Source organism: Monomorium pharaonis, chromosome 3, assembly GCF_013373865.1.
Source record: "Monomorium pharaonis isolate MP-MQ-018 chromosome 3, ASM1337386v2, whole genome shotgun sequence".
Lineage (NCBI taxonomy): Eukaryota > Metazoa > Arthropoda > Insecta > Hymenoptera > Formicidae > Monomorium > Monomorium pharaonis.
This window is the reverse complement of record NC_050469.1, coordinates 7,220,504-7,242,951: the sequence shown is the minus strand read 5'-3', so window position 1 is coordinate 7,242,951 and position 22,448 is coordinate 7,220,504. Positions and strand designations below refer to the sequence as shown.

General features: G+C 36.1%; 3 protein-coding genes across 7 annotated transcripts in view; 1 reads left to right on the top strand and 2 right to left on the bottom strand.

The window, feature by feature from the left end:
* Nucleotides 1-51: 51 nt before the first annotated feature.
* LOC105834397 lies at nucleotides 52-4,661 on the top strand. 2 transcript variants are annotated; one of them, XM_012676848.3, is made up of 10 exons: nucleotides 52-1,053; nucleotides 1,187-2,093; nucleotides 2,177-2,428; nucleotides 2,497-2,773; nucleotides 2,856-3,037; nucleotides 3,220-3,363; nucleotides 3,475-3,718; nucleotides 3,834-3,976; nucleotides 4,066-4,201; nucleotides 4,278-4,661. In XM_012676848.3, the coding sequence occupies exons 2-10, from the start codon at nucleotides 1,188-1,190 to the stop codon at nucleotides 4,457-4,459; spliced, it is 2,466 nt and encodes an 821-aa protein (XP_012532302.1). In that variant the 5' UTR covers nucleotides 52-1,053; nucleotide 1,187; the 3' UTR covers nucleotides 4,460-4,661. The 2 variants fall into 2 exon arrangements, with proteins under 2 accessions (XP_012532302.1, XP_012532301.1); XM_012676847.3 differs by having other exon boundaries at nucleotides 53-1,053; nucleotides 2,856-3,133.
* A 335-nt stretch (nucleotides 4,662-4,996) lies between these two features.
* Nucleotides 4,997-7,478, bottom strand: LOC105834396 (eukaryotic translation initiation factor 6). Its single transcript, XM_012676846.3, has 6 exons — nucleotides 6,912-7,478; nucleotides 6,680-6,765; nucleotides 5,936-6,111; nucleotides 5,655-5,831; nucleotides 5,408-5,589; nucleotides 4,997-5,330 (listed from the first exon to the last, which is right to left on the bottom strand). Exons 1-6 carry the CDS (start codon nucleotides 7,016-7,018, stop codon nucleotides 5,315-5,317), a joined length of 744 nt encoding a protein of 247 aa, XP_012532300.1. The 5' UTR covers nucleotides 7,019-7,478; the 3' UTR covers nucleotides 4,997-5,314.
* A 1,576-nt stretch (nucleotides 7,479-9,054) lies between these two features.
* Nucleotides 9,055-22,448, bottom strand: part of LOC105838812 (hemicentin-1) — a 165,989-nt gene continuing 152,595 nt past the window's right edge. The window contains exons 7-13 of one of the 4 annotated variants that reach the window (XM_028193503.2): nucleotides 22,099-22,207; nucleotides 21,259-21,445; nucleotides 17,581-17,719; nucleotides 15,628-15,815; nucleotides 15,218-15,351; nucleotides 14,431-14,659; nucleotides 9,055-13,263 (exon numbers count right to left, since the gene is read on the bottom strand). In XM_028193503.2, coding sequence (XP_028049304.1) covers nucleotides 13,138-13,263; nucleotides 14,431-14,659; nucleotides 15,218-15,351; nucleotides 15,628-15,815; nucleotides 17,581-17,719; nucleotides 21,259-21,445; nucleotides 22,099-22,207 — 1,112 coding nt within the window. In that variant the 3' untranslated portion in view covers nucleotides 9,055-13,137. The remainder of the gene's footprint in view (nucleotides 13,264-14,430; nucleotides 14,660-15,217; nucleotides 15,352-15,627; nucleotides 15,816-17,580; nucleotides 17,720-21,258; nucleotides 21,446-22,098; nucleotides 22,208-22,448) is intronic. The other 3 variants (XM_028193505.2, XM_028193508.2, XM_028193507.2) reach the window with 3 other exon arrangements.

Sequence of the window (22,448 nt, the reverse complement as noted above, 5' to 3'; positions counted from 1 at the left end):
AATATCATATTGCAGCAAAATTATAATTCTTTTTGTAGTTATATTTAAGAATAATCACACTCGGATGATAATATATTAAAATTAGTTTTAAATAAAAATCGAGTATTGTCAAAATAAATAAAGAAATGTACGTATATGCACACTGCACACATACAATAAACATTCACGTACAAAATGTATAAATAATTTATAACTCGTCAGTTTCGTCGATCAAACACAATTTTCTTTCACAATTTTTTTTTAATTAGACCCCACAACGGCCGTATCCATTTAATTTAATTTGTTTTCCTTTCTCACTTATCGGAAAAAATTGTATTTCCTGCAATCTCGATTGTCGATTCATCAATCGTACTTGCGCATAATGCGATCGATCGGCAAATTAAAAAAAAAACTTGCCTTCTCTCTTCTAACGATCCAAATCGGAACCTGGAATGCTGGAAAGTATTAACGATGCCGAGGATACATGTCGCGTCGCACAACTTGCATTCCGGCGGTATACTTTCTGTGATAATTGATAACGGAACACTTGCGAGTGAGTACGAGCGATTGCCTTCGTGGCAATTGCGTCAGTGAATATAAAGGGACAAAAAAAGAGGAAGGAATTCGGTTCCGTGACTTCCGTCAAAACAAAAAACGAGAGAAAGGTAGCACACTCGGCACGAGTGCGATGCGGCGGAGCGTCTCGCGTGCACGCTCATTTCCGACGATCAGCTGACTTCCGGTACCACTGCAAGACGTTGTTAGGAAGTTAGGATGTTGGCGAGGTGTTTCGATAGTTTCGCTTAACGGAAAAGTGCGCGTGTTGTTTCTTTTCCCTTTTCACGAGAGAAAACGCGCGCGGGGCACGAGCTCTCAACGGGCCAGACGAGATTCGCGCGAGCCGTTGCGCTTTTTCTCACACAGCCTGCAGTTCCGGCCGGAACGTGAAGCGATGTGGTTGCCTGCATAACCACGGTGCAGCACGGAATCTCTCTTGAGAAGAATCAAGTATCTCTCTCCGTGCCGTATCTGCCTGATCATCTCTTGGCAGGTGATCTCGTATTGTGCCACATGGTAAGCACGATTCCGCGGCGACAAGATCGTCAAATGAGGAAAGAGTAAAATTTCCCCTCACCGGGGAAAAGTTAGATGCATTCTCAGTATGTTCTCGTTAACATGCGTGTGCTTGTGTGTATATGTTTTGTAGGATGTCGCGTAACACTGTCACCGCCGGTCTCGTTGTCGAGGGTAATATGAATTCCGAGGGGAACGATGGAAACGGTCAGGGTAAAGTGGCGGAGGTCAGAGTGGACGTCGGTCTGAAGAAGGACAATCAGTCGGTGGACCATCAGGGCGCTGTGACGTCCGCCAAGGTGCAACTGGAGAATGGGACTGAGGGGCCTGAGTTAAGGCTGAACAACAACAACAATGACGACAGCGGTAACGAAAGTAAGGTCAAGCTTGTTCTGCCATCCAGGACAGCCTCTATTGTGTTGTCCAATGGAACGAGGTCCACGCAAATCACCCCAGTGTCCGATTGTGCCAACCCTCTGGAGCAGAATGTTTCTCACGATGCGAACATATCTTCCACGTTTACGAACGCGATCGCCAATATGAAGTCCCAGACCGTGAACACCAATGCTGTTAACTGTCAATTGAAGCATAAGACTGTTGTGAACGCGAGCTCGTTGAATCTGCCTAAGTCCCAGATGCACTTGAATCTATCTTCCACTCAGGCAAACACGCACCTCAATCATAACTCAGCCATTAATTCCACCGTGACCACTAGTGCTATGTTACATTCAAGTGTGTCTACATTAAATGTATCAGTAATGCCTCCCAACTTATCAACGATCAAATCAAACGACGACGTGGACATGAAGAATAACGTGGATTACGCGTCTGCCATAGAGAAATGCCCTTCCAAGGTTTCTTGCAGTTCGGATTCTAGTCCAGAGGCTGACTGTTCCTGGACATCAAAGTCCTATGGATCTAAACGTGTACTAAATAACATAGGTGGTAGTATAGGTTCAACAAGTCAAGGAACTTGTTGTTTTCTGAGACCTAATATCAATGGCAGCAGAGAAGTTGCTGGACCCAGTGGACTGCAAAGAGTATGGTTTTACATACTGGATCGTGTAATTTTGAATGTTCCTACTTTGTTCATAGAATTTACTAGTTTTTTTTTTACTTTTAGACTTCGCAGAGAGAACAGATGGAACGAATGGATTCTAGTTCAGGGAATGAAGGAGATATGTCTGATGGAGAAGATTATTGTATTTATACTTATAAGGGAAATGATGATGCGATTCATTTAAATCAACAGGAAGAATTAAATCAGGACCACGCAGTGAATCAGGAAGCAGAGGGACAGAATCATAGTGGTAGGTCGAGTCCAGAGATGGATTTCCTGGAAATGGACTTTGATCCTGGGCCTTCCTGCGAACTGGTAAGATATTCATTATATTATAAGATACATTATAAGTCGGAATCACAATGCTTTTTCCGGCCTTATAGGATACTGGAGATAGCGATTTGGCCTCTATAAACGAAGATATACAGAATATAGCATTAGATAATATAGAGCAAGACCCAGTGCTAAATGATCTAAGTAGTGGAAAAGTTGTGTCTAGGCAGGGACTGGTAGTAATGCCGCAAACTTCGAAACAGACCGCACAGCATATGGTTAATCATACTACTATCCAACAATGCACAAGTAACCAATGTACAGTAGAACAAAATGCAAAGTCAACTTATTCAGCTCCATGGATGCCTAGTACTAGCACTGGAACTGGTAATCTCACGATAACTATGGATATCTTATTATGCAAATTATAATAGTGTACAAAATGTTTCACGTTATATGAAATTTACAGGAAGATGGGACAGTGCGACACTCTATCGTAATACAGGTTGCCCAGTACGCGAGTCGTACGGTTATCACAGCACGAGTGGTGACCTTATATCGCCTGGTGATAATAGAGACTCAGACTCCGAATTATGGGTCGAGTCCTCGACTGCATCTCTCCCGGACAATTCCAATTTGAATGCCAGGAAGGTTAATCTCATTTCTACGCTTTACCATCGAATAATGGCTAAAAAACTAATGCTCAATAAGCATGCTGCGTTTAATCAAAGTGGTGATTCCAATCTGGTTAATATATTTATTATTAAACAGATTTAAAATGATTAAATACATAAATAATGTTTTATTAAATTTCAAATAATATTCGAATATAGGAAAATGAATTGTGTAATGAACGATTGGATGGGTTGCCACCAGTTGAAAAAGTAATGCTGTGGAGTGAGCAGGAAGCCACGATAAAGCAAGTTACGCAAATCGGTACCTCCGCCTGTGGTGCTACATCCGCAATTAATGCTTTGGTAATTTTGTAAAACAAATATATGCGAATTTTTACAATAATTTGATTGAAAAGTTATGCGAGTTTTCGATAATTTTGTCGAATCTGTTTGTGCATATAAATATGTTTTTAGTTGGCCTTAAATATATCATTTTCTCTGGAAGTATTAGTAAAAGGTGTAAATACAAGATTGAGGGAACTAGGTGTACCACTACCGAGATATCTTGTCAGTCGTTCGGTAGCAGGGGCAACTCATAAGGACATAGCACGAGGGATATCTCTGTCTACAAATGGTGCAGCTGTAACAAAATTCTTTGCATTTTATCCGGAAAGAAAGGTGTCATTATCTCATTGGTTACACTATTGGATCTCCAAAGGTAAGAAATTATATAAATGTGTTATTTATAAACAAATAATTCTCTATGATTTAAGATACATATTATAAAAGTATAATAAACGTTAAAAAATACAAAATATATTTTTGTACTTTAGGTGCTGCACCAATTGCAACATTAAATTTACAACATTGCGGAGAGGGTTGCGATATACCGGATGCATGGCATCATCAAATGATATTTGGTGTAGGACAAGCTGGTATATACTTAACAAACCCCTTAGAATGTTTGCCTGAACAGGTTCGTACTAATCGACTAATAAATTTTGTATAAATTTAATATTTTTAATTAGTTTAACTGAAATTTTTATTCTTGTGACATAATTTTAGTTTGTATGGCATCAATTAGTTAGTCCCAGTATCCTATTGATACGAAAAGCAGACATTCTAGCGCATTGGAATGAAAATACAGATCTAACTCCACTTGCGACAATGGATCAAAAGTGGCGAAAACTCAATGTCCTTGGTATGTTGTGTCTACATATTCATTTTAAGTATTTTTTAGTTACGTTAATCATTTTAATGAGAGATTTATGTTACAGGGCAAGTTGTAAATATGGTACGAGAATCAATGAGCCAAAGGCAGCATCCTAATAATACAACTACTGGAGCGACTCACATTCGCATTCCAGCGTCTTATCAAGCAGGCATTACATTGGTCATGTGTGCTGATTCTGCTGCGGCCACTGAATTGTTACACGCAGAACAACTACCACTACTCTAGTCTTATCGATCAAAATTTAACAAGCCGGACTGGTCCATCTTGTTTACAACAAAATTTATTAGTAGACCAGCCGACACAATGTTTTTACTCATAGTTCATTTTCTATGTAAACTAACAGGATAAAAATAATTTACATTTTTGACACAAGATGCGTTTGTATTCAAAGAGAATATTATTGATTAAAATATATTTCAATAGAATATTTTTGTTTTATACATTAATTACATTCATTGATTATCAAGCTATAGAGATTATAAATTCTCTTTATAGATTCTTATAGTTGAAGTAAGTTTATATACATAAATATATCTTATACAATTAAGGTGCCTTTTCACGCTGACGCTTGACGCTTATTTTCAGCGTCAAAAGACATCACGTGACTAAAAATGACGAATGGGTATTTTTATTTTTAGTCACGTGATGTCTTTTGACGCTGAAAATAAGCGTCAAGCGTCAGCGCGAAAAGGCACCTTTATAAGTATTATTTCTATGAAGAGAATACGAGACAAGTGATATAAATAATTTGATTTTCCACTGTTTAATTTTCTCTTTCGTTTATATTTATTTTCTTTTTAAAACAATGCTGCATGTTGTCAATAAGTGTAAGTTTACAATATCCTTTTAATCAAACGTGTGAACAAAAATGGGCGCTATATTTCGTATAAATTTTAATAGAGACTATTCTTATTACACATTATCTTATGTCAAAATCACGAAGTGTTTGTCATCATAGATATGTTAATGAAAGAATAATCTTGTGCTGATACCTGGCTAAATATCGAGTTTTATATATGTACATATACTTAATACATAGTCCAACATACTTTTTCAGGTGTTTTAGAGAAGTCCTTTTTCTTACAAGTCCGACATACTAAAATGATGAGAAAGCTTATTACATGAAAAATTGTTGATATGATCGTTTGCTATGTCTTTTTTTTTCAATCTTACCTTTCTATAAAAGGTGCACGCATGCTCGACGTAATGGGATTTGGATTGGCTTCATTAAGCTTGAAGACACTCTCGATACGAGCAATTTCTGTCGAGGTGGTGTCCATGCCACAAAAAGCAGCCCAATCGTTCACAACCATGCCGGCAGCAATCACACTGCTACCTCTGTTCACTGTTCCAGTCTAGAATACAATTTATAAAAGTGAAAAATTGTGGATTCTTTTATTACCCGATTTAATTATCTTACCGCAAGAGGAACTTGCAGAAGAGAAGACAACTCATCTTGCTCATGAATGGGCATGCTTGGATGCACCAAACCACCTTGATTGGATAAAATGGAATATGAACCGACAAGAACATTGCTCGCGATAGTTTGTCTAAATACTTCCACATTTAAGGTATCGGCTAAAATTTCTTCAGTTTCCTATAATCAAAGATACAATATTAAAACTATTGACTAAAAATAGACTTTAATTACAAATTAAATTAAATTCTTATAATTTAACAGGAGATACATCACAGATTTACCTTATCCAAATCTGGATGAACTAAAGCGGCATAATCATTACATGCTATAACATTACCAAGAGCAGAGAGTCTCTCCTCTACTCTTTGAACTTTCACATTATCTGGTAAGGAATTTCGGATGTGTTGTAATTCTGTGTCTGTTGTTGTATTTGGTACTAACAATCCATTTTTGTTTGCTATATAGTAAAGATAAATACTGATGAATAATATTATATAAATATATATAAAATAGATAGATATAGATACAGATGAGAAAATTTTAGTACTTTTGGTTCAATTTTGATAAGCATTCAGCTGAGATTGTCGAGCCAAAACATCCTTTTGAAAAATGGTCAACTTTTTAATGGTTTTTTATCTCTCAAAGAAATATAGGTTATAAAGATGATATAATTTCAATTATAAACTTATATTTTTAAAGAGATAGCAAGAAATTTTTTGTCTAGCTCTTGGTTACAAAAGAAATTTCTTGATAATTTTTTAACCATTTTATAATTGTTATTTACTCATTTAATTTACTTTAATTATGTATATTAGATAATAAATTATTAGGTAGCAGATAAATAAATACATAAAGATCACTCAAATATTTCAATAGTAATCTGACAAAATAATATTTTATAAAATGGAGATAACACATGGCTCTGTGTGTAAAAATGATTAGTTCTTTGATTAGTAGATTCTAAGTTTAATCTCGATCCTCATATTTGATGAAATCTTTGATAAAAATAATTTTAGTGTATTTACCAACGCAAAGTCGACCTATAATTCGGCATCCTGCTACTGAGGCATGAATAACTGGAATCGCCTCGGCTAATTCCGCCTCAAATACACTGCAATAATAGACGTTAGAATTGTAGTAATTATAATCAAATTATATCAAAATTAAGTAACAGATTGACCGTAAGATAATTTTTACAAGTCGGTTGCCACTGTCGATTACGTGCGATTGCGTTAAGTTGAATGACGTCACGCTTACCTGTAAAAGTTTTCGGAACCACCGATTGCGACCAAGCAGTAGGAGTTCGTCAACTTAGAGAAAACGCCGATCTCGTTGTTGTTCTCGAATTGCACGCGTACTGCCATAATTGCGAGATCGTTGCGAGCTTTTACATCGGCGTGCTTGAGTCAGAATATCGTGCAAACGCTCTCGGAGTCGCTCGTGTGCGAACGCTAACCTCAAAGATTCGGCAATCGCTGCGTGCACACCAATTGAGCTCAATCTGACTGATTGATCTGATTTCCGTTCTCTCGTGTATCTCACGGGGATGATACGATTATTTAGTACTAATAAATTACTCGTGCGATATAAAATCGGATCGGGAAATCAAAATCTTTATTGGAATACAAAGGCGATCAATTATATTAGCAAGCTTCAAAGATGTTTTCGGAGCAAAACACGTCCAAGTACGTTTTACGGTTTCAATTAATTTTGACGAGACTTTCACGCGGGCACGCCGACACGAGGTATTTCCGTCACGCGAAACACGAGGACCCGGTGGGAGTACTAAACGAAGCACGGAGCAGCGGAAGTATCGAGAATATCGAGATGGCGCCAATCTTCAACAATCCTTCTCGAGTATCGCGAGCTCTCGACAATTGAGCATGTACTCGCAGACGAACTAGATCGATTGTCACGGCGGACGCGAGTTTCGAGTCTTGCGCGAGTTCAAGATTTATTTGAAATTTTTACGCGTAAATGTGATAAGCTATAATAGTGATAAACTCAAAGTTTATTTTATATTTCTCGCAGTCTTTAAAATTTGCTCCGCGGTTTTTGTGGAACCACGGTAATATGTAAAGCCTATTTTTTGTTTCGCTAAACTGCATTCATTAAAACTTTCTGTCTCATTTTTGCCAAACTTAAATATCAAATATATATCTGTTATATTTTAAAGATGTTTTAGCTCGACAATCTCAGATAAATGCTTATCGAAACTGAAAAATTGTAGTCTTAAATTTATTCCATTTTTCCTTATTAAACGACAAAATATTTTGTAAATATTCCAATTTTGAATTTGAAGGCAAGTTGTAAAGAAATAATGATTGGTTTATAATGGCTAAGTGATGCAACGACAAAAAATGCAGTTGTACTTTAATGTTACTGCATGACTAGTACGTTTACAGAGAATTGAGATAAGCAGTTAACAAATAAAGTCATGTAATATATATTTATAAATATTTATTATGATATATAACTACGTTATTGTATTGTTTGTTCACGAATTTTTGCGAGTCTATAAAAATAAATAAAATTTTTATTTGAAAAACAACAAAGAACACAGATTAGAGAACTTTTTAAAATCATTTTTCGATATTCCTTTAATCTTCATTTTTATCTATTTGTTAAATTTTTTCGACAGATTTTTATTTTTGTTCAAGATTGATATCAATAATGCGTAAAAAAGTCGTAATTTTTTTATTCGGCATCTTTTTTATCACCTCACAAAATCCGCACTCCAGTTGAAGAATTCGATCAGCCACTCGGATCTCGATCTTCTTTTATCGTTGATTACAAAAACTTTGCGACGTGTGGTTGAAACTGGATGTCATTCAACGACGAAATGGTAAATAAAGTGAATATGAGTCGCAAATATTTTATTCTTTCGTATTTCATATAGGGGCAATAAAGTTTAAAATAAAGATAAAATATAGAATTTTTACACTACGACGTGATTACACACAGTGACTAGTTTTCATAACGTCGCGTTCGAGACGTTATGAAAACTGCATTTAAGAGAATAATATCGTGCAAATTTTCATGAGTCGAAGAGTTAAAAGAGAAATGTTTCGCTAGAATTGAAGTATAATTTTTATTAAAAGATCGTGTCGCATAAATTTTATGTCTTTAGAACGTAATTAGAATATCTTGCCAAGATAATACCAAAAATTCTGAAATAATAAAAATAAAATAAGAGAAACGATCATAAAATACAGAAATTAGATAATAGATAATAATTGGATAGACATAGACTTAGAATACACTTACATTTTGTTAGAATATACTTACTTTTCTGAAGGAATTGACAAGCTCTAGTAATATAATCATATAATAATTATAAATTTGTATTTGTGATATAACGTAAAGGAATTCTCAATCTCCTGGGATTGGATTTGGAATCTAGGTAATATTATAAATTTATTTATGACAATAATGTATATTACTAACAATTTTACCGCATCGTAAGAATATTGAATACGTCGCAATTTATCACTCATATAGTTGCTTACTCTAAAGGTGTTAATAAAAATAGTAGCTGATGAAAATTATCGTTTTATTAACAATATTAATTGTAAGCGTTATAAATATGTGTAGTTCTCGTTTTTTTGATTGGTTCTGGGGATCGTATCGATCGTCGTATTTCCGAAGAAATTGTCGGCAGTATATAGTTTTTTTTTTTCTTTAGCGAGAAACTCGTTGACTGTTGCGTCTTTCGATCGAACGCCACGACGGATTCGCATCCGAATAGTTCGCAATTATTACATGCACATATGTATACGCAATTCTCCTAGATATATCTTATATTCGTAATAAGTGAGACTGACAGAAGTAGATCTGCGTTTTTGATTACGTGCCACTTTGCGTGTCGTTCCCTCGTTCGCTTGTACTGTCTACTCTCTTTGTCTTTTTTCTCGTGTATATTGATATAAAATAAACATAATAAAATCTTCAGTTGTTCGGCTTGAACGTTGTATATTGCGGCAGCTTCTCGTTCTTGTAATGGGGCTTCAATGTCGCTAAGCGATCGGGTTTGAGAAACAGCTGCTCCCCCTGCACAATTTCCATCTTAGGATCTTAACCCTCGGTAGCTCGCAAATTTCCATCCGAATTAGCCTGCTGCTGCTCATCGAACAACTTGAATCTTGAATATTTATTACCGAGATCGTCTTTTACGAAGAAGAAATCATTACGTTTGAAGAGACTTATTTTTTTATCGTCTCAATTAATCTTAATTTAAAAATCTTAAATTTATCGTTTCTTTTTAAAAAGTAAGAATTTTGTCTGTAAAAAGTTTTATGTTTAATCAAATATAATAATAATAATAGTAATAATAATGCGTATAATGCAATTCCAGCTTTTAAAAATTTTGGCATGAAGATAAGCTCTTTTCATTTAATAAAACAAACATACAGAAACGCATGGCGTTCAACTGGTACACGTAGATTAATGCGAATTAATTTTATAATGTATAACAAATCCTCTTTTAAAAAATAACGAAATGTATTATTTCGAATATGGTTCGACATATGGAGCTGCGCAAGGCTAATGCAGATTTAATACGAATGCATACGCGCATAGTGCACGGACAGAAAGGGGGAGGGGCGCATGAATTGCTACCATAATGTTCTACGGGTTATTACTTGGCAGTCAGGGATAGAAACTAGCATGGGTGCAATCTGTGCAATTCTAGGCGCGTCCGAAACGTGGCACGCAAGGACGTAAAGTTGCAGGGTTGTTTCTACACCCTTGACAACGTAGGTGTCAAATAATTCAGGCTACAGTTAGGTAGCAGATTCAACATGGCAGGCAAGACCGAGACTAAGGAAGTAAAATATGTGTACATGTGTACATATATACATAATAACGTAAAAATAAATTCACATGTTAAGTACAAATATAAATATAATAATTTAGCTTGTAAACACTTAAACAAGAAATGTTTAATTTTACGATGTTAAGATATTTATTTCTACCTCCGTTTTTAAAATATTTGAAAAGTTTTAGCTTTAAACATTTTAATATTTGATCTCGGTTTACTTTTTTTTCTTTTATCTTCTTCTAGTTCTATCAATTGAAAAAGAATACAAAAAAAGTTAAACCGCGATTAAAGTTAATCTACATTGGAAAACGGACGTATTTTAAACTTAAATTATATTGTTTAAAACTAAAACATTTTTGAATATTTAAAAAACGGAAGCGGAAATATAATATTTTAGTATTTTAAAATTAAACACTTCTCTTTTTTCGGGTGAGTTAAAAAATATGCGATGACAGATGATTCTTGCCGATGATTTTTAACGAGATAAATGAATGATGGACGAATTTCATATGCGGCAATGCGTTAACATAACGCACGTCAAGAATATTTCATATATTTTTAATTAAATGTGAAAATAAGATTAAAATATTAAAAAGAATTTCAATCGTATCTCATGAGGATTAGGATGTGTATGGGATGTGATGACAAATGGTACCCATATGTATGATCACATTTTAATGATGACAACTTTATACACGAAAGGGAACTCGGCACAATTCCTCGAAACTATATCTCGTACGCCATACAGTCACAAGTCCCATATCGTTAATCCGATTATACAAAGTCGATGGTGTTCGCCTTCAGACTTAATTAACGATGATAACAGGAGATATAATATTAGCTAATCTTTTAGTAGGACGATTGAGGTAAACGGCAAATAATACGGTGCATCGAGTTGGATGAAAAAGTAATCGGTGGGAAGTTTCTCTGTACACAATCTCTGGTGAGGTGCAGGGTATACATACAAAATGCAATTCCGACATGCTCACTCGTTGGTCGTACACGTCGTCCTGAAACGATCTGTACAGCGCTTGGCTCCCGATTTTTTCGAGAGTCTCTGTTGAACCGATAAATTATTCGTATACGGCCACTATACAACTGTGAATCGAATCACTACGTCGGCTGACGGTTGTTTAAAACTATTCCTCGCAACAGCGGCGTAGAAGCGCATTAGTGCCGCAATGTATATTGCGAACGCACATTGGTGATTACACGTCGCTGTTAACGTCAAACTTTCATTAATTGGACGACGATTCGTACGTTAGATTAGTGATTTAAACGGGTATGTATATGCGTATGTACATTATGCACTTATGCATGTCCAATAGATGGCAACGTATCGTTATTAAATCGTAATGAGCATTAGTTTCAATCACTAATTAATCACCTATAATACAAACACTCTTCGACGGTTTTGTTCACAATGCTTGTCAGCGTATCAAGCATACGACGTCAACGATCGAATAAAAGAAAGGAAAAGTAAAAAGAAATTACGTCTGCATAGTACTGATATCTGTTAATTGCGCAGATCTACAATTTTCAGATGTGGCAGCATGGGGCATAATGTATGGCGGTAACGAGTTTCGCTGGGCAGTAACAATTATAATTACAGCTATTCCTCTTATAATCGTGTAAGTTTCCGAAAACATTTGGATGATCTCTCTCGTTGCGCGATCTCGGCCGTTCTCCGTTTCATTAAGGAGCTGCTTACAACTGCGAGCGTGTAAATTCGGCGATCTCGGTCGAGTGTTCAGTCTTACGTTCTTGAATCCCGCAGGACGCGCGGCTGCAGGGAATACACTCCTTTCTGGATGCAAGCGAAATCAGAACAGAACGAGAGATGAGCTAACCCCCGCGGTTAGAAAGCGAGGCGAGCCGAGACTCGGCAGGAGAATTGATAGGAATTCAGTTTACGATTAAGCGTTTCAATTTCTGCCATAATGAATTCCACTCAATTCACCTTAATCCGGTTAAATTTTTTTCTTTACAAGGATGAGACGCGACTCACAAATGGAATCGCGCGCGTTTTTGATCGACCGGGGGGGGGGGGGGAAGGGTATGCGGTGGCGGGGCGGCATTATCGTCGACACGCTCTACTTATGTACACATCTATCTAAATTAAATTACAAACAAGGACACAGCGGTAATTGGTGGAGGGACACCCGGGAACTAGATGCAACCAAATGCATGCGTAATGCACCCTACCGAGCGCATAAATCACTCAAGCGACTATCGCGATCGGAGAACGTGATAGGTACGTTCGATACTTGTGCGAGGCGATGGCGCGTCGTGTCGTCGCATAAGTATATTGTAATTTAACGTTGGATCGTCTAAAAACTTCTTGCGCGAGTCGCTAATGGATGGTATCGTCTCCCGGTATATGATCGCATGGTTATATTGTATGTATAACGATCGTTAACATCATAATAAACTTTAAGCGCGCGACGAAGGAAAAACCGCGAGGATAGTGCGTATGTGTACGCGCTAATTACTTTCATCGGTGTATCAACAAATTTTTGGACGATCCAGTAGAGTGTGTGTGTGTGTGTATGTGTGTGTGTGTATTGGGTACATTAAAACGTAACGTGTGTGTTTAATATTTATACATCTCCACGTTGGTCGTGTGCGTAGTCGTGTGTGTCTCGGGAACACAAGTACAATATTTTATTTATATATAAAACCCTCGAGATCTTTCCGGGAGAAAAGATGAAACGTTTGCGCTCCTCGTTCCTTGCCTTTTTTAATCCGATTTAGCGTGTCCCGTTCCTCGTCCTGTAGAAGGAATTTTTCCTGCGCCAAGATTGCTCGCTCATTGATTCAATTAATGGATACATACGGACGTGCGGGGCGCGTCAACGTTAAAAAAAATCTTGTATTTCGTAATTTTGTACTTTCCTTCTCCGTGCAAATATACGTTTTACTTGACGAGCCCCCGAAAGCGAACGGTTAAAAAAAAGTAAATAAATAAATGAATGCGATAAAAAAATCACCGAAAGACAGTCCGATGGATTAAATGGTAAGCATTAATATCGACTCACTGATACGATAAATCACTCCGGACGATTCGTTTCGCAATCAGGTCAAGTTGCATGCAATTTTGCCTTCGCGAATGCATTTAAACGCGAGTGCTTTAGGAGCTACTTTCGGACGAGTGCAATAAAATAAGCAAGCGATTGAAAAAGAACATTGTCTAAAGCAGAACAGCTAATACGCTCTGATGGTGCGCTGATGGTGGTGTAGTAAAATCGAAGGGGAGTACAAATTCTCTGTGATAGGTGTCGATATACTCTATACTAAAGCGGGTAAAATTTTTTGTGCACAAGGAGAATTATGTAAATATATTAAAATATCAGAGAGCTTTAAAAGCTACATTTTTGTTCATTACTTAAACATATCAGATAGAAGATATCTCGATAAAATCAACAGCTGTGATACGAAATCATAGCTTCAATAACAAGAGAATTCACCTTTCAGTAAAATTTTCACGAACAAAAAGCTTATTAAAAATTCAAGATTTTTGCTTCCATTGTGACTGTTCTTTCTAATGTAATCATACTACAAAATAAATGTTATTCAAACGAAGCGTTATAATACAACATATATTATAATTTATATATCATTGAAAAAGTAATATATAGTATGGAGAAGTTTGACGTGCAAAATCTACAACCGCAACACCTAGTCACTGACTCCAAAAGTGTCCAAAGGAATGACATGTTATATTATGTATTTTTAAATTATATATTTAAAAAGATGCAAACTTTATATGTAATTCAGAAGCAACGGTATGTAACAAATAATAAAACGAGAAAAAAATAGAATAGAAAGCGAGAAAGAGAAAAGAAAGATAAGAGAAAGCGCGAAGTTGGGTTTCAGCTACGCATTGTGCGAGAATATAATTTGTATTTTTATTTTCTTCTTAATTTTGATAAAAATTTTATTTTTAACTTAACTGACCTGCAACGTATATTGTCCGTGAGGCTGCCCGTGGTGATGATGCCTCTGATAATGTTGCTGTTGGTGTTGGTGTTGGTCGTGCTGATAACACTCCTGCTGGTATTGCTGCGACGGGACGGGCTTCAGAACGTGATTGGCTCTCTTCTCCGGAACGAACTGCTGACTTGTACGATCCATCGTATCCACTGCCAAGCGTGGATCCTCTATCATAGCGTTGGAAGCCTTTGTACTGTATGGAAACGGTGGGATATCATCCCGGTTTCGTTTCATTAGATGCTTTGTGTACACACATCCCACGCAATACGTGAGGCAATGCCTTTCAAATAATCCTTTTAAAGGGATTTCTCTGGCTCATTGAGCCTGAAAAGAAACTTAAATTACAAGAATTCATGTAAAACAAAGCTAAGATGGATAACTTATTAATTTTGCCACAATGGCCGTTTAAATAAAGGCTTTCGCCTCGAGAAAAACTATAAATATTTTTCTTTCTCTTAAGTCGTTGTAGATTTACTCATTACATTTTTATAAATGAGTAAAATTATTTTTCTTGCTTTTTTATTTTCTTGTATCGCGCATGACTTATTTATTCGGTATGTAACAAGTAAAAGATTTAAAAGAGTTTATCTTTCTTTCTGGAACAAAAATCCCATATACCTGCGTATGCAAATTCGCAGATACTCTAGCACGGTTCTGGTCAAATGTACACAATATTGGAGCATCGCGCGTGATCCACGGCGCCGTCTACCCGTACTATAAATCACCGTGCAACGTAATATCGCGTGCTTACCAATGCACTTGCTGCAGCGTCGGTACTGTGTTTCTGGCTACGCAGCATCTATCCGAACGTAGGAAACAAACGAATCCCATTATCAGGACCGAGAGCACCGTGAATCCGGCCACCGCGCCGATAACGAGCGGAATCTGAAAGGACAAAGAAAGAGATCCTCCATATACATACATACATCACTCGTCGAAACATCTCCCGCGACATTAATTTGGATTCTGGTAGCTTTTTTATTTGCACACGTCGATTGTACAAAAATATAAAGCTTCACTTCGTAGCTCGACAGAAAGTTTTCCTGACGCGCGAACATCTTTCCTAGTTTGTCTACGAAAAGAGCTTTCTAACATTTTAGACAACGTTAGAAGTCTTGGGAAAAATAGATCCATAAAGTATTACGACTGCAAAACGTTTACCTGGCCGGGCTCATCGACTTTCAGCATAAGCGCTCGTCTATCACTGCCACGATCGTTTTCCACGATAACGTGATACAGCCTCTGATCCTCTTTCACTGTACTCGTCAACTCTAAGATCGCTATGTAACAATCCTCCGAAGCCAGGGGCTCCAGATCAAGCGCACGATAGCGCGGTTCCAGCACTTCACCTGTCAATAACAGAACGGCTCCATGCATATCTCGGCAATTTGTATTTATTTTCCATATCTACGAACTAAAGTAACTGAGGTAAATTTCGCAAAATAATAAACATTCAAGGCGCATCCCATGTTATACGAGAAAGTAATAGAAAATTAATGCAAACTGTGACGATGAAATCGACGAAACTACTATTAAAAAGCTAAATAAAAAAATAACAAATGCATATTGATAAACATAAAAATAATCCTCTAAACATGTAAGAGGTATAAAAGTCACAAAATATTTTTACTAAACTTCCGGTAAGCGCAAAGAACCACATTAAGGGAGACTAATTAGTCGTCTGGTATCTCGAATGACGACGGGTGCAAAAAATTCACGGCGCGAGTTTCCGGTGAGAAAGCATCGATTTGGAACTCACGGAAATTGGACGGATGTCTCAGGACCGAAGTGATCTCGTGGCTCGGATTACGGGCGAATGATCAATTAACCAAGAGGGTAATTGCGAGAGAGGCGGCAGCGGGATCGTCGATAAGGTACGTTGTGGAGTGCCAATTATGTTGGGAAGTATTGAAAAAATGTGTATGAAAGAACAACCTCGCGCAGTAAAGCTCGAGTACGCTTTCCGCTGATTCAACGAAGGTGAAGGGAAGTTTAACGGGACTCCAGTTTCGCCAGATGAAAAAGAAGAAGGAGGCAGAAGGAAGCGTTAATAACTGTGGCCGTTTGTACCACTCGTTTGTAGTGTTCGAAACAAAAACCAAAGTAAAGTTTATACATTAACGGTTCGTTGGGCGAGGTGACGGACGTTTCGTTTCACGGGATCGCATAACGAAGAAACTCCGCGTAACGGAGGACTTGCTGGTGGAAAAAGTTGGTGGCCGAGGCGAAAGTCAAAGTGGAATAAAGTAAGGCCGAGTCAGCCCGACATCGCAACCGTAATAATTTTAGCACGCGAGCAACGTGCTTCGAAAGTGGTATCTCTTTCGTACACACATTGCTCGCCATGTCTCTCGTGTTTACTGACATGTTTACAAAGATAAAGAGCGTGAATGTGGCTATCATTTGCGGGTAGTTCGCACGGTGAGCGATCTAGAGTGTCATTGTGTTACAAAAAGAGTAATAAAGCAACCAAAAAATCAATGTTTCTTTAAACTATAAAAATAGAAATTTTTCACAAGCCGATTCATTAATTCTCTTAATTTTTTTCTTCCGGATGACGCTCGTTGTTTATTTCAATAATGCAAATGCGCGTATTGTTTTATAATAATTAATTTAGAAACGTGTTTATTTTATTTCTCGATAAAAATAAAATTAATTTTTTGCGTTCTTAATGTAGACGTAATATAATAATTAGTGACAATCCTCTCTATGCAATTCTGGTATATAATCATTCGTGACAATCCTTTATGTAATTTTCTAATTTTAACTAAAACTATATACTTTTAAAATTCATTTATACTCTTTATAAAATATCACAAATTATCGAAAACCATTGATTATGCCAAGCGACACCGACGACGTCGAGATAAGAAGGAATACTTCAATATCGATCCAATTATCCAAATTACATACTTCTTCCCGAAAAATATCTTAAAACAATAAAAAAAAGTTCGACTCTATTATTCGCTCTTTTATCGCTGTTACCTCTGTTATTTGTCCCTTGATGCGAAACTTATAACAGAACACGTACGTGCACGCAGGAGGGCAAAAGGCCAAAGCAAAGACGAAATCGAATACTTCTTGTGATAGTTTGTGAGGCAAGCAGTCTCTAACCGGCGTGCAGTCTGGTGCTACCCCATTCCCAGGCCACGAGCCGCGGCTTCGGGTCGGAGCAGAGTCTGATCTCTAATCTGGCCGGGCTACCCTCCGTCGTCACGACGACAAACTTCTCTGTGATGGTCGGCTTCACCACCTGCGACACATGTTTAACGTCCTTTGAATGGAAAGTTCGTTGCTACGGCCCCCTCTCTCCCTTCCTTCCCTTTCGCGGTCATCAAACGGCGAACGTGAGCATTGCGAGTCGCTTTCTGTTCGTACCGTCTCACGATGGTGCACAAATGTCCGTTTCGCGAAATAAATATCACAGAGAGCAGCTTTACGTCAAACAAATGAAACGTAAAACTTGATGAAGAACCATAGATAGTTCATTAATAAATTAAGATATAGCGAGGAGAGGCTGTTAAATGCTTAAAGCGTATTTCATTAATATTATATATTTTTATTTAATAAGAAATGCCACTTAGTAGCAAATTATGAAATAAATGAGAAATAAATAATATAGATAAAAATGTAATAGATTACATCTTTTGTTTTGTGCATGCTAACAACATTAAAAAAAACAGGTACTGATGTTAATTTTTGATCAATTTATGCTAATAAATTTAATCGCAATTTCATACTAAATTTTTACACTGTCATAAAAGAAGGTTCATCGAATATTTACATTAATATATATTTGCAATTATTATCGAAATTAAACCGATATTTTTTATACATTCTATCAAGTTTTCTAAATAGTAGCATCACATAAACTTTGTTACAATAAATGAGATTAAGATGTAAAACTTATAAGTGAATAATAGCAAAACTAATAATTGAGATGAATAAAAACACATGTCAAGTGTAAAAATAAATTCAATCCAGTTTTAACGTCTTTACCTTTTTTATTACTGTTATATATTAATTATCAAATATTTAATCTTTTTCTTCAATAAATGATTAATAAAATAAGTATTGTTAACTTGATGATTCCTTATATATGTAATTATTTTAATAAATTTGATACTTTTAAAGGTGATACGATTTAAGAAATTCATAAGTAATGAGTTGATAAAATAAAAACTAATTTTGGCGATTGGTTATTATCTGTGTCTCTTACAACATATTGGAAAAAAGCTTACGATAAATTAATTTGTTGTAGATAAAAGATTGAACATTGCAATAGGTATATAAAGTATCAATTTACAATTTCCTACATTTACTTGTGCACAAATCGGTATTAAATTAGAAACGTAATAAAAAATAACTCAAGTAATACGCATTCGGCAGCTCTGCCCTGATAAAAATATACTTTATACGATTCATATGCCGATATGTAGCAACAATTTATTAATGGAATGCGTCCAGCAAAAATCAAAACATTGCAATGGATCGTTGCAATTCTTTTTGTCTCACTAACGTATCGGAATCTGTGAAAGAGATATTATCAAGACATATGATAGATATGACTTAATAAAAAAAAGATTCAATTAGCTGTAAATGATACATGATTAAGCACTAGATATAAAAGCAAATGATATGTATTTCATGAACAAAAACTGTGAATATTATTTTCGGTTGTGAAAGAAACTGTGATTTATGATTATAGCTTAATTCATTGTAATGTCATCTCGTGTGCAACGCGAGATAAAAATATTACCATACGGATACATCTTTCACATTATGGACATGCTGAAATAATTCGTACACATTTCTGCGGTATCGTGTTTCAAAACCACGTCTCGTATATTCGTTAAAATGTGTACGTTCAAATGTAATTCATTATTTTTACGATATTTGCAACGGTGACGCTTGTCACGTTTTCATATATATAGCAATCATAATTAAAACATTGATTTGATTACATCATATCGACATTTTAACTAATTTCTCGGCACCATGTTTATGAAATAAATCGCATAATAAAATTTTTCCAACTGCTCCTTTCGCGTGATATTCGACTCCCGAGACAAACGCGTAATATAACATAAAGTAGCCGTATACGTATGTAACAATCGAAATCAATTTGGACGAGATATCAACATTAATAGCGCTATTGAATATTAGCACGTGAAATGGTTTCGTATTAAATGAAACGGAAATCAAACCTTTGTGCACCCAGTGACCTGCATTAAGTTGTTGCCACTAACAAACAATTTAATAAAAAAGTCACAATTAAAATAGAATTTTTTCTCGTTAACAGCCAAATAATTAGCTATTGATCGATTCGATTTGCGGAAGACTGTATTATTACGATAATTGGAATATAATTTGATTCCTCTATATGTAGTTACACACAGTTATATTGTGTTTGTGGGTTTTACTTGCAATAGAGTAAATAATTCAATTATTAACAGTGTCCCAACTACCGAAAATCCGATCTTAAGGGTTTTAATTAAAAAAAATTAAAGCTTTATTTTTATGATATAAGTAGATTCCTTAAAAATTCAAGTAAAATTAAAAAAAATATACAATTAGGTAACAATACGATTTATATATTTAAATAAACATTTAAGACTGAATTTTTAGTATTTAGTAGTATTTAGGACACTGTCAGCAGTAGGTCATTTACCTTATACATTTCTGAATACATACTGGAAAAATTCCGAATGCATAACATACATGTATAAAGAATTGAATAACATCGGACGAATTCTTTGATAAATTAAATGCAGTGGAAATTTGTTCGAAAACAATTATGCGCATATTTATGATAGATTGTTATTTGTGAAAGCATTGAAGTGACCTTTTCAATTAATTGCAACTATAGTTATTTTTATGTTTCCGCGAACAACAAAACAAAAACACGTCTGCACCTACACGATATCGAAGCACTCTTTTGAAGGAAACAACGCGGTTCGTTACAAATAACGAAGATATCGATTTTTGATACCGTTTACACTGCACAATAAAACTCGATGGCGCAATGTACGCCCATTGTTGGTGATTGGAAAACTGGACAAAGGATTCCTATTAAAAAATCTATTTAAAGTCAAATACGGGCATATTAAGCATATCGTTATGTACAATTGTAAAAATCATCTCTGTATATTGAATCTTATTATTGGATATTGTAGGTATTATTTGCCTCGTGATAATGAGCAAATAAATAATACACGTTTTAAAGTGTATCCGCGTTGCACAAAAGTGTAACTAACGAAAATGGAAAATGATTTACATAACTAACGCGCATAAGGTCATAAGTTCTAATTTGCTTGTCAAGCTGTTCGTTTCATTGAACGTTAAATCATTCTATAATCTCCTTTTTTGCAGCACAAATTTACCCACGTTGGCGCATACGCGAGATCTCGCCCCGTCCTCAATATATCGCGTTTCTCTATGAGATAATGAAGCAGAACGAGATTGATGCACCGGGAGCAACGTTTCTTCTTCGTTACGAAACTACATTCCACTCATTTTTTTTTTCTCCCGCCGATATTACATCCGTACAGTCGAAGTTTGAATGACGGACTTCGGGCGAATAGCATTCGCAGGCGGATATTCCGTTACCGTGCGCAAGCGCACAAAAGATATTCAATGATCCCGGGATCCCGGTAAAGTAATGAAGCGATATTTTTTCGCGACGGATCCGCCGGAAACGCTATTCGTCAACGTCGGACTCCGCCCCGGTAATTCTGATTTGCAGTGAAACTTTTTCAACGTTCTGCCGCGACGATTCATGCGTCGTCTTACCCGTGGGGCGCCGACCACTTGCAGGGACACAGGGTCGCTTTTAACTTCCCTGACGTTGCCATTGATCTTGTTGGAGGCGAGACATATGTATTGACCCTGTTGCTCGTACGTCACGTTCGTCAGGATCAATCGCTGCCCTGTCCCGCATTCCAACGGCATGCGGCCGTCCGTGAATACCTGTGCCCATCTGCGCACGCATGATCGCACATCGGAAATTTGCAAATTAAAGACACTTCCAAATGCCACAGCAGAGGTATACGCTAATGAAAAAATATAAAAACAAAAAAAAAGGTTCGTATTTGCTGCCCTTTTGATATATTTTTTCTTGATAAAAATAAAAGAAGGAAAAAAACTGTTTTGGTAGCTCAACTGTTATAAATTTAAATTGACCCTCAACATACACACTGGGCGACACCCCAGCGAAATTGCATTTAATTTCATTTTCCACGATTAGGCGTAGTTTTAGACTGTTCAAAGAATATACATAAATTGTTCTAGACCTCCAGATACAATGATTTAAGCGCAAAAGCTGTTTTAAGTGGCTGGTGTATGAGCCACGCCGTGCGTACGTTATGTAATTTTTTTATGTGTGTGTATTAAGAGTTAAGAATTACAAATATAAAAAATAAAAAATAATAATTTAATAATTAAGAGAAAATATCTCTTCAATATATCTTATCAATTTTAATATATGTATAATAAAAATTATTCTCCATTTAATGTAATTTGATAAATGTCGGACATTATAAGCTTTTTAAAAAAATCACAAAGCACATTATACAAATAAGTAAAGAAATCTTAAAAGAAATAAACACATCAAATAATTGACACATGGATTACCTGTACTCGGCTGGCGGCATCGCATCGGCGTGACATTCGAAAGATGCACCGGAATATAACAATGCAGTTGTTAATCGATCCGGTCCAACCGCGCTGATCGTCGGTGGATCTACGAAAGATCAAAGAGATCATCTCAGTTTACTCTGAGATTGAAATAATCGGGATTTATATAGTAGTTCTATTAATTTTCACTTCGTACGTCTCAAAAAATTATTAAGTGTATAAGTATTCACACATAGTAATTTGAAATATAAAGGATTATCATTATTTTTAAAAAAGTAATGATAGATCATTTAATAAAAGTTCTCGTAATTCGCAAAAATTATGGCCCCAGACCAGAAGAGTCTTGA

Bases quoted from the DNA above. Each gene is read 5' to 3' on its own strand.
- LOC105834397 (XM_012676847.3), top strand. From the start codon at position 1,188: ATGTCGCGTAACACTGTCACCGCCGGTCTCGTTGTCGAGGGTAATATG. The intron at 2,094-2,176 runs GTATGGTTTTAC...TTTTACTTTTAG, and splicing joins GACCCAGTGGACTGCAAAGA to ACTTCGCAGAGAGAACAGAT. The intron at 3,134-3,219 runs GTTAATATATTT...ATTCGAATATAG, and splicing joins AAAGTGGTGATTCCAATCTG to GAAAATGAATTGTGTAATGA.
- LOC105834396 (XM_012676846.3), bottom strand. From the start codon at position 7,018: ATGGCAGTACGCGTGCAATTCGAGAACAACAACGAGATCGGCGTTTTC. The intron at 6,766-6,911 runs GTAAGCGTGACG...CTATTATTGCAG, and splicing joins GGTTCCGAAAACTTTTACAG to TGTATTTGAGGCGGAATTAG. The intron at 6,112-6,679 runs GTAAATACACTA...TTTACTATATAG, and splicing joins TATAGGTCGACTTTGCGTTG to CAAACAAAAATGGATTGTTA.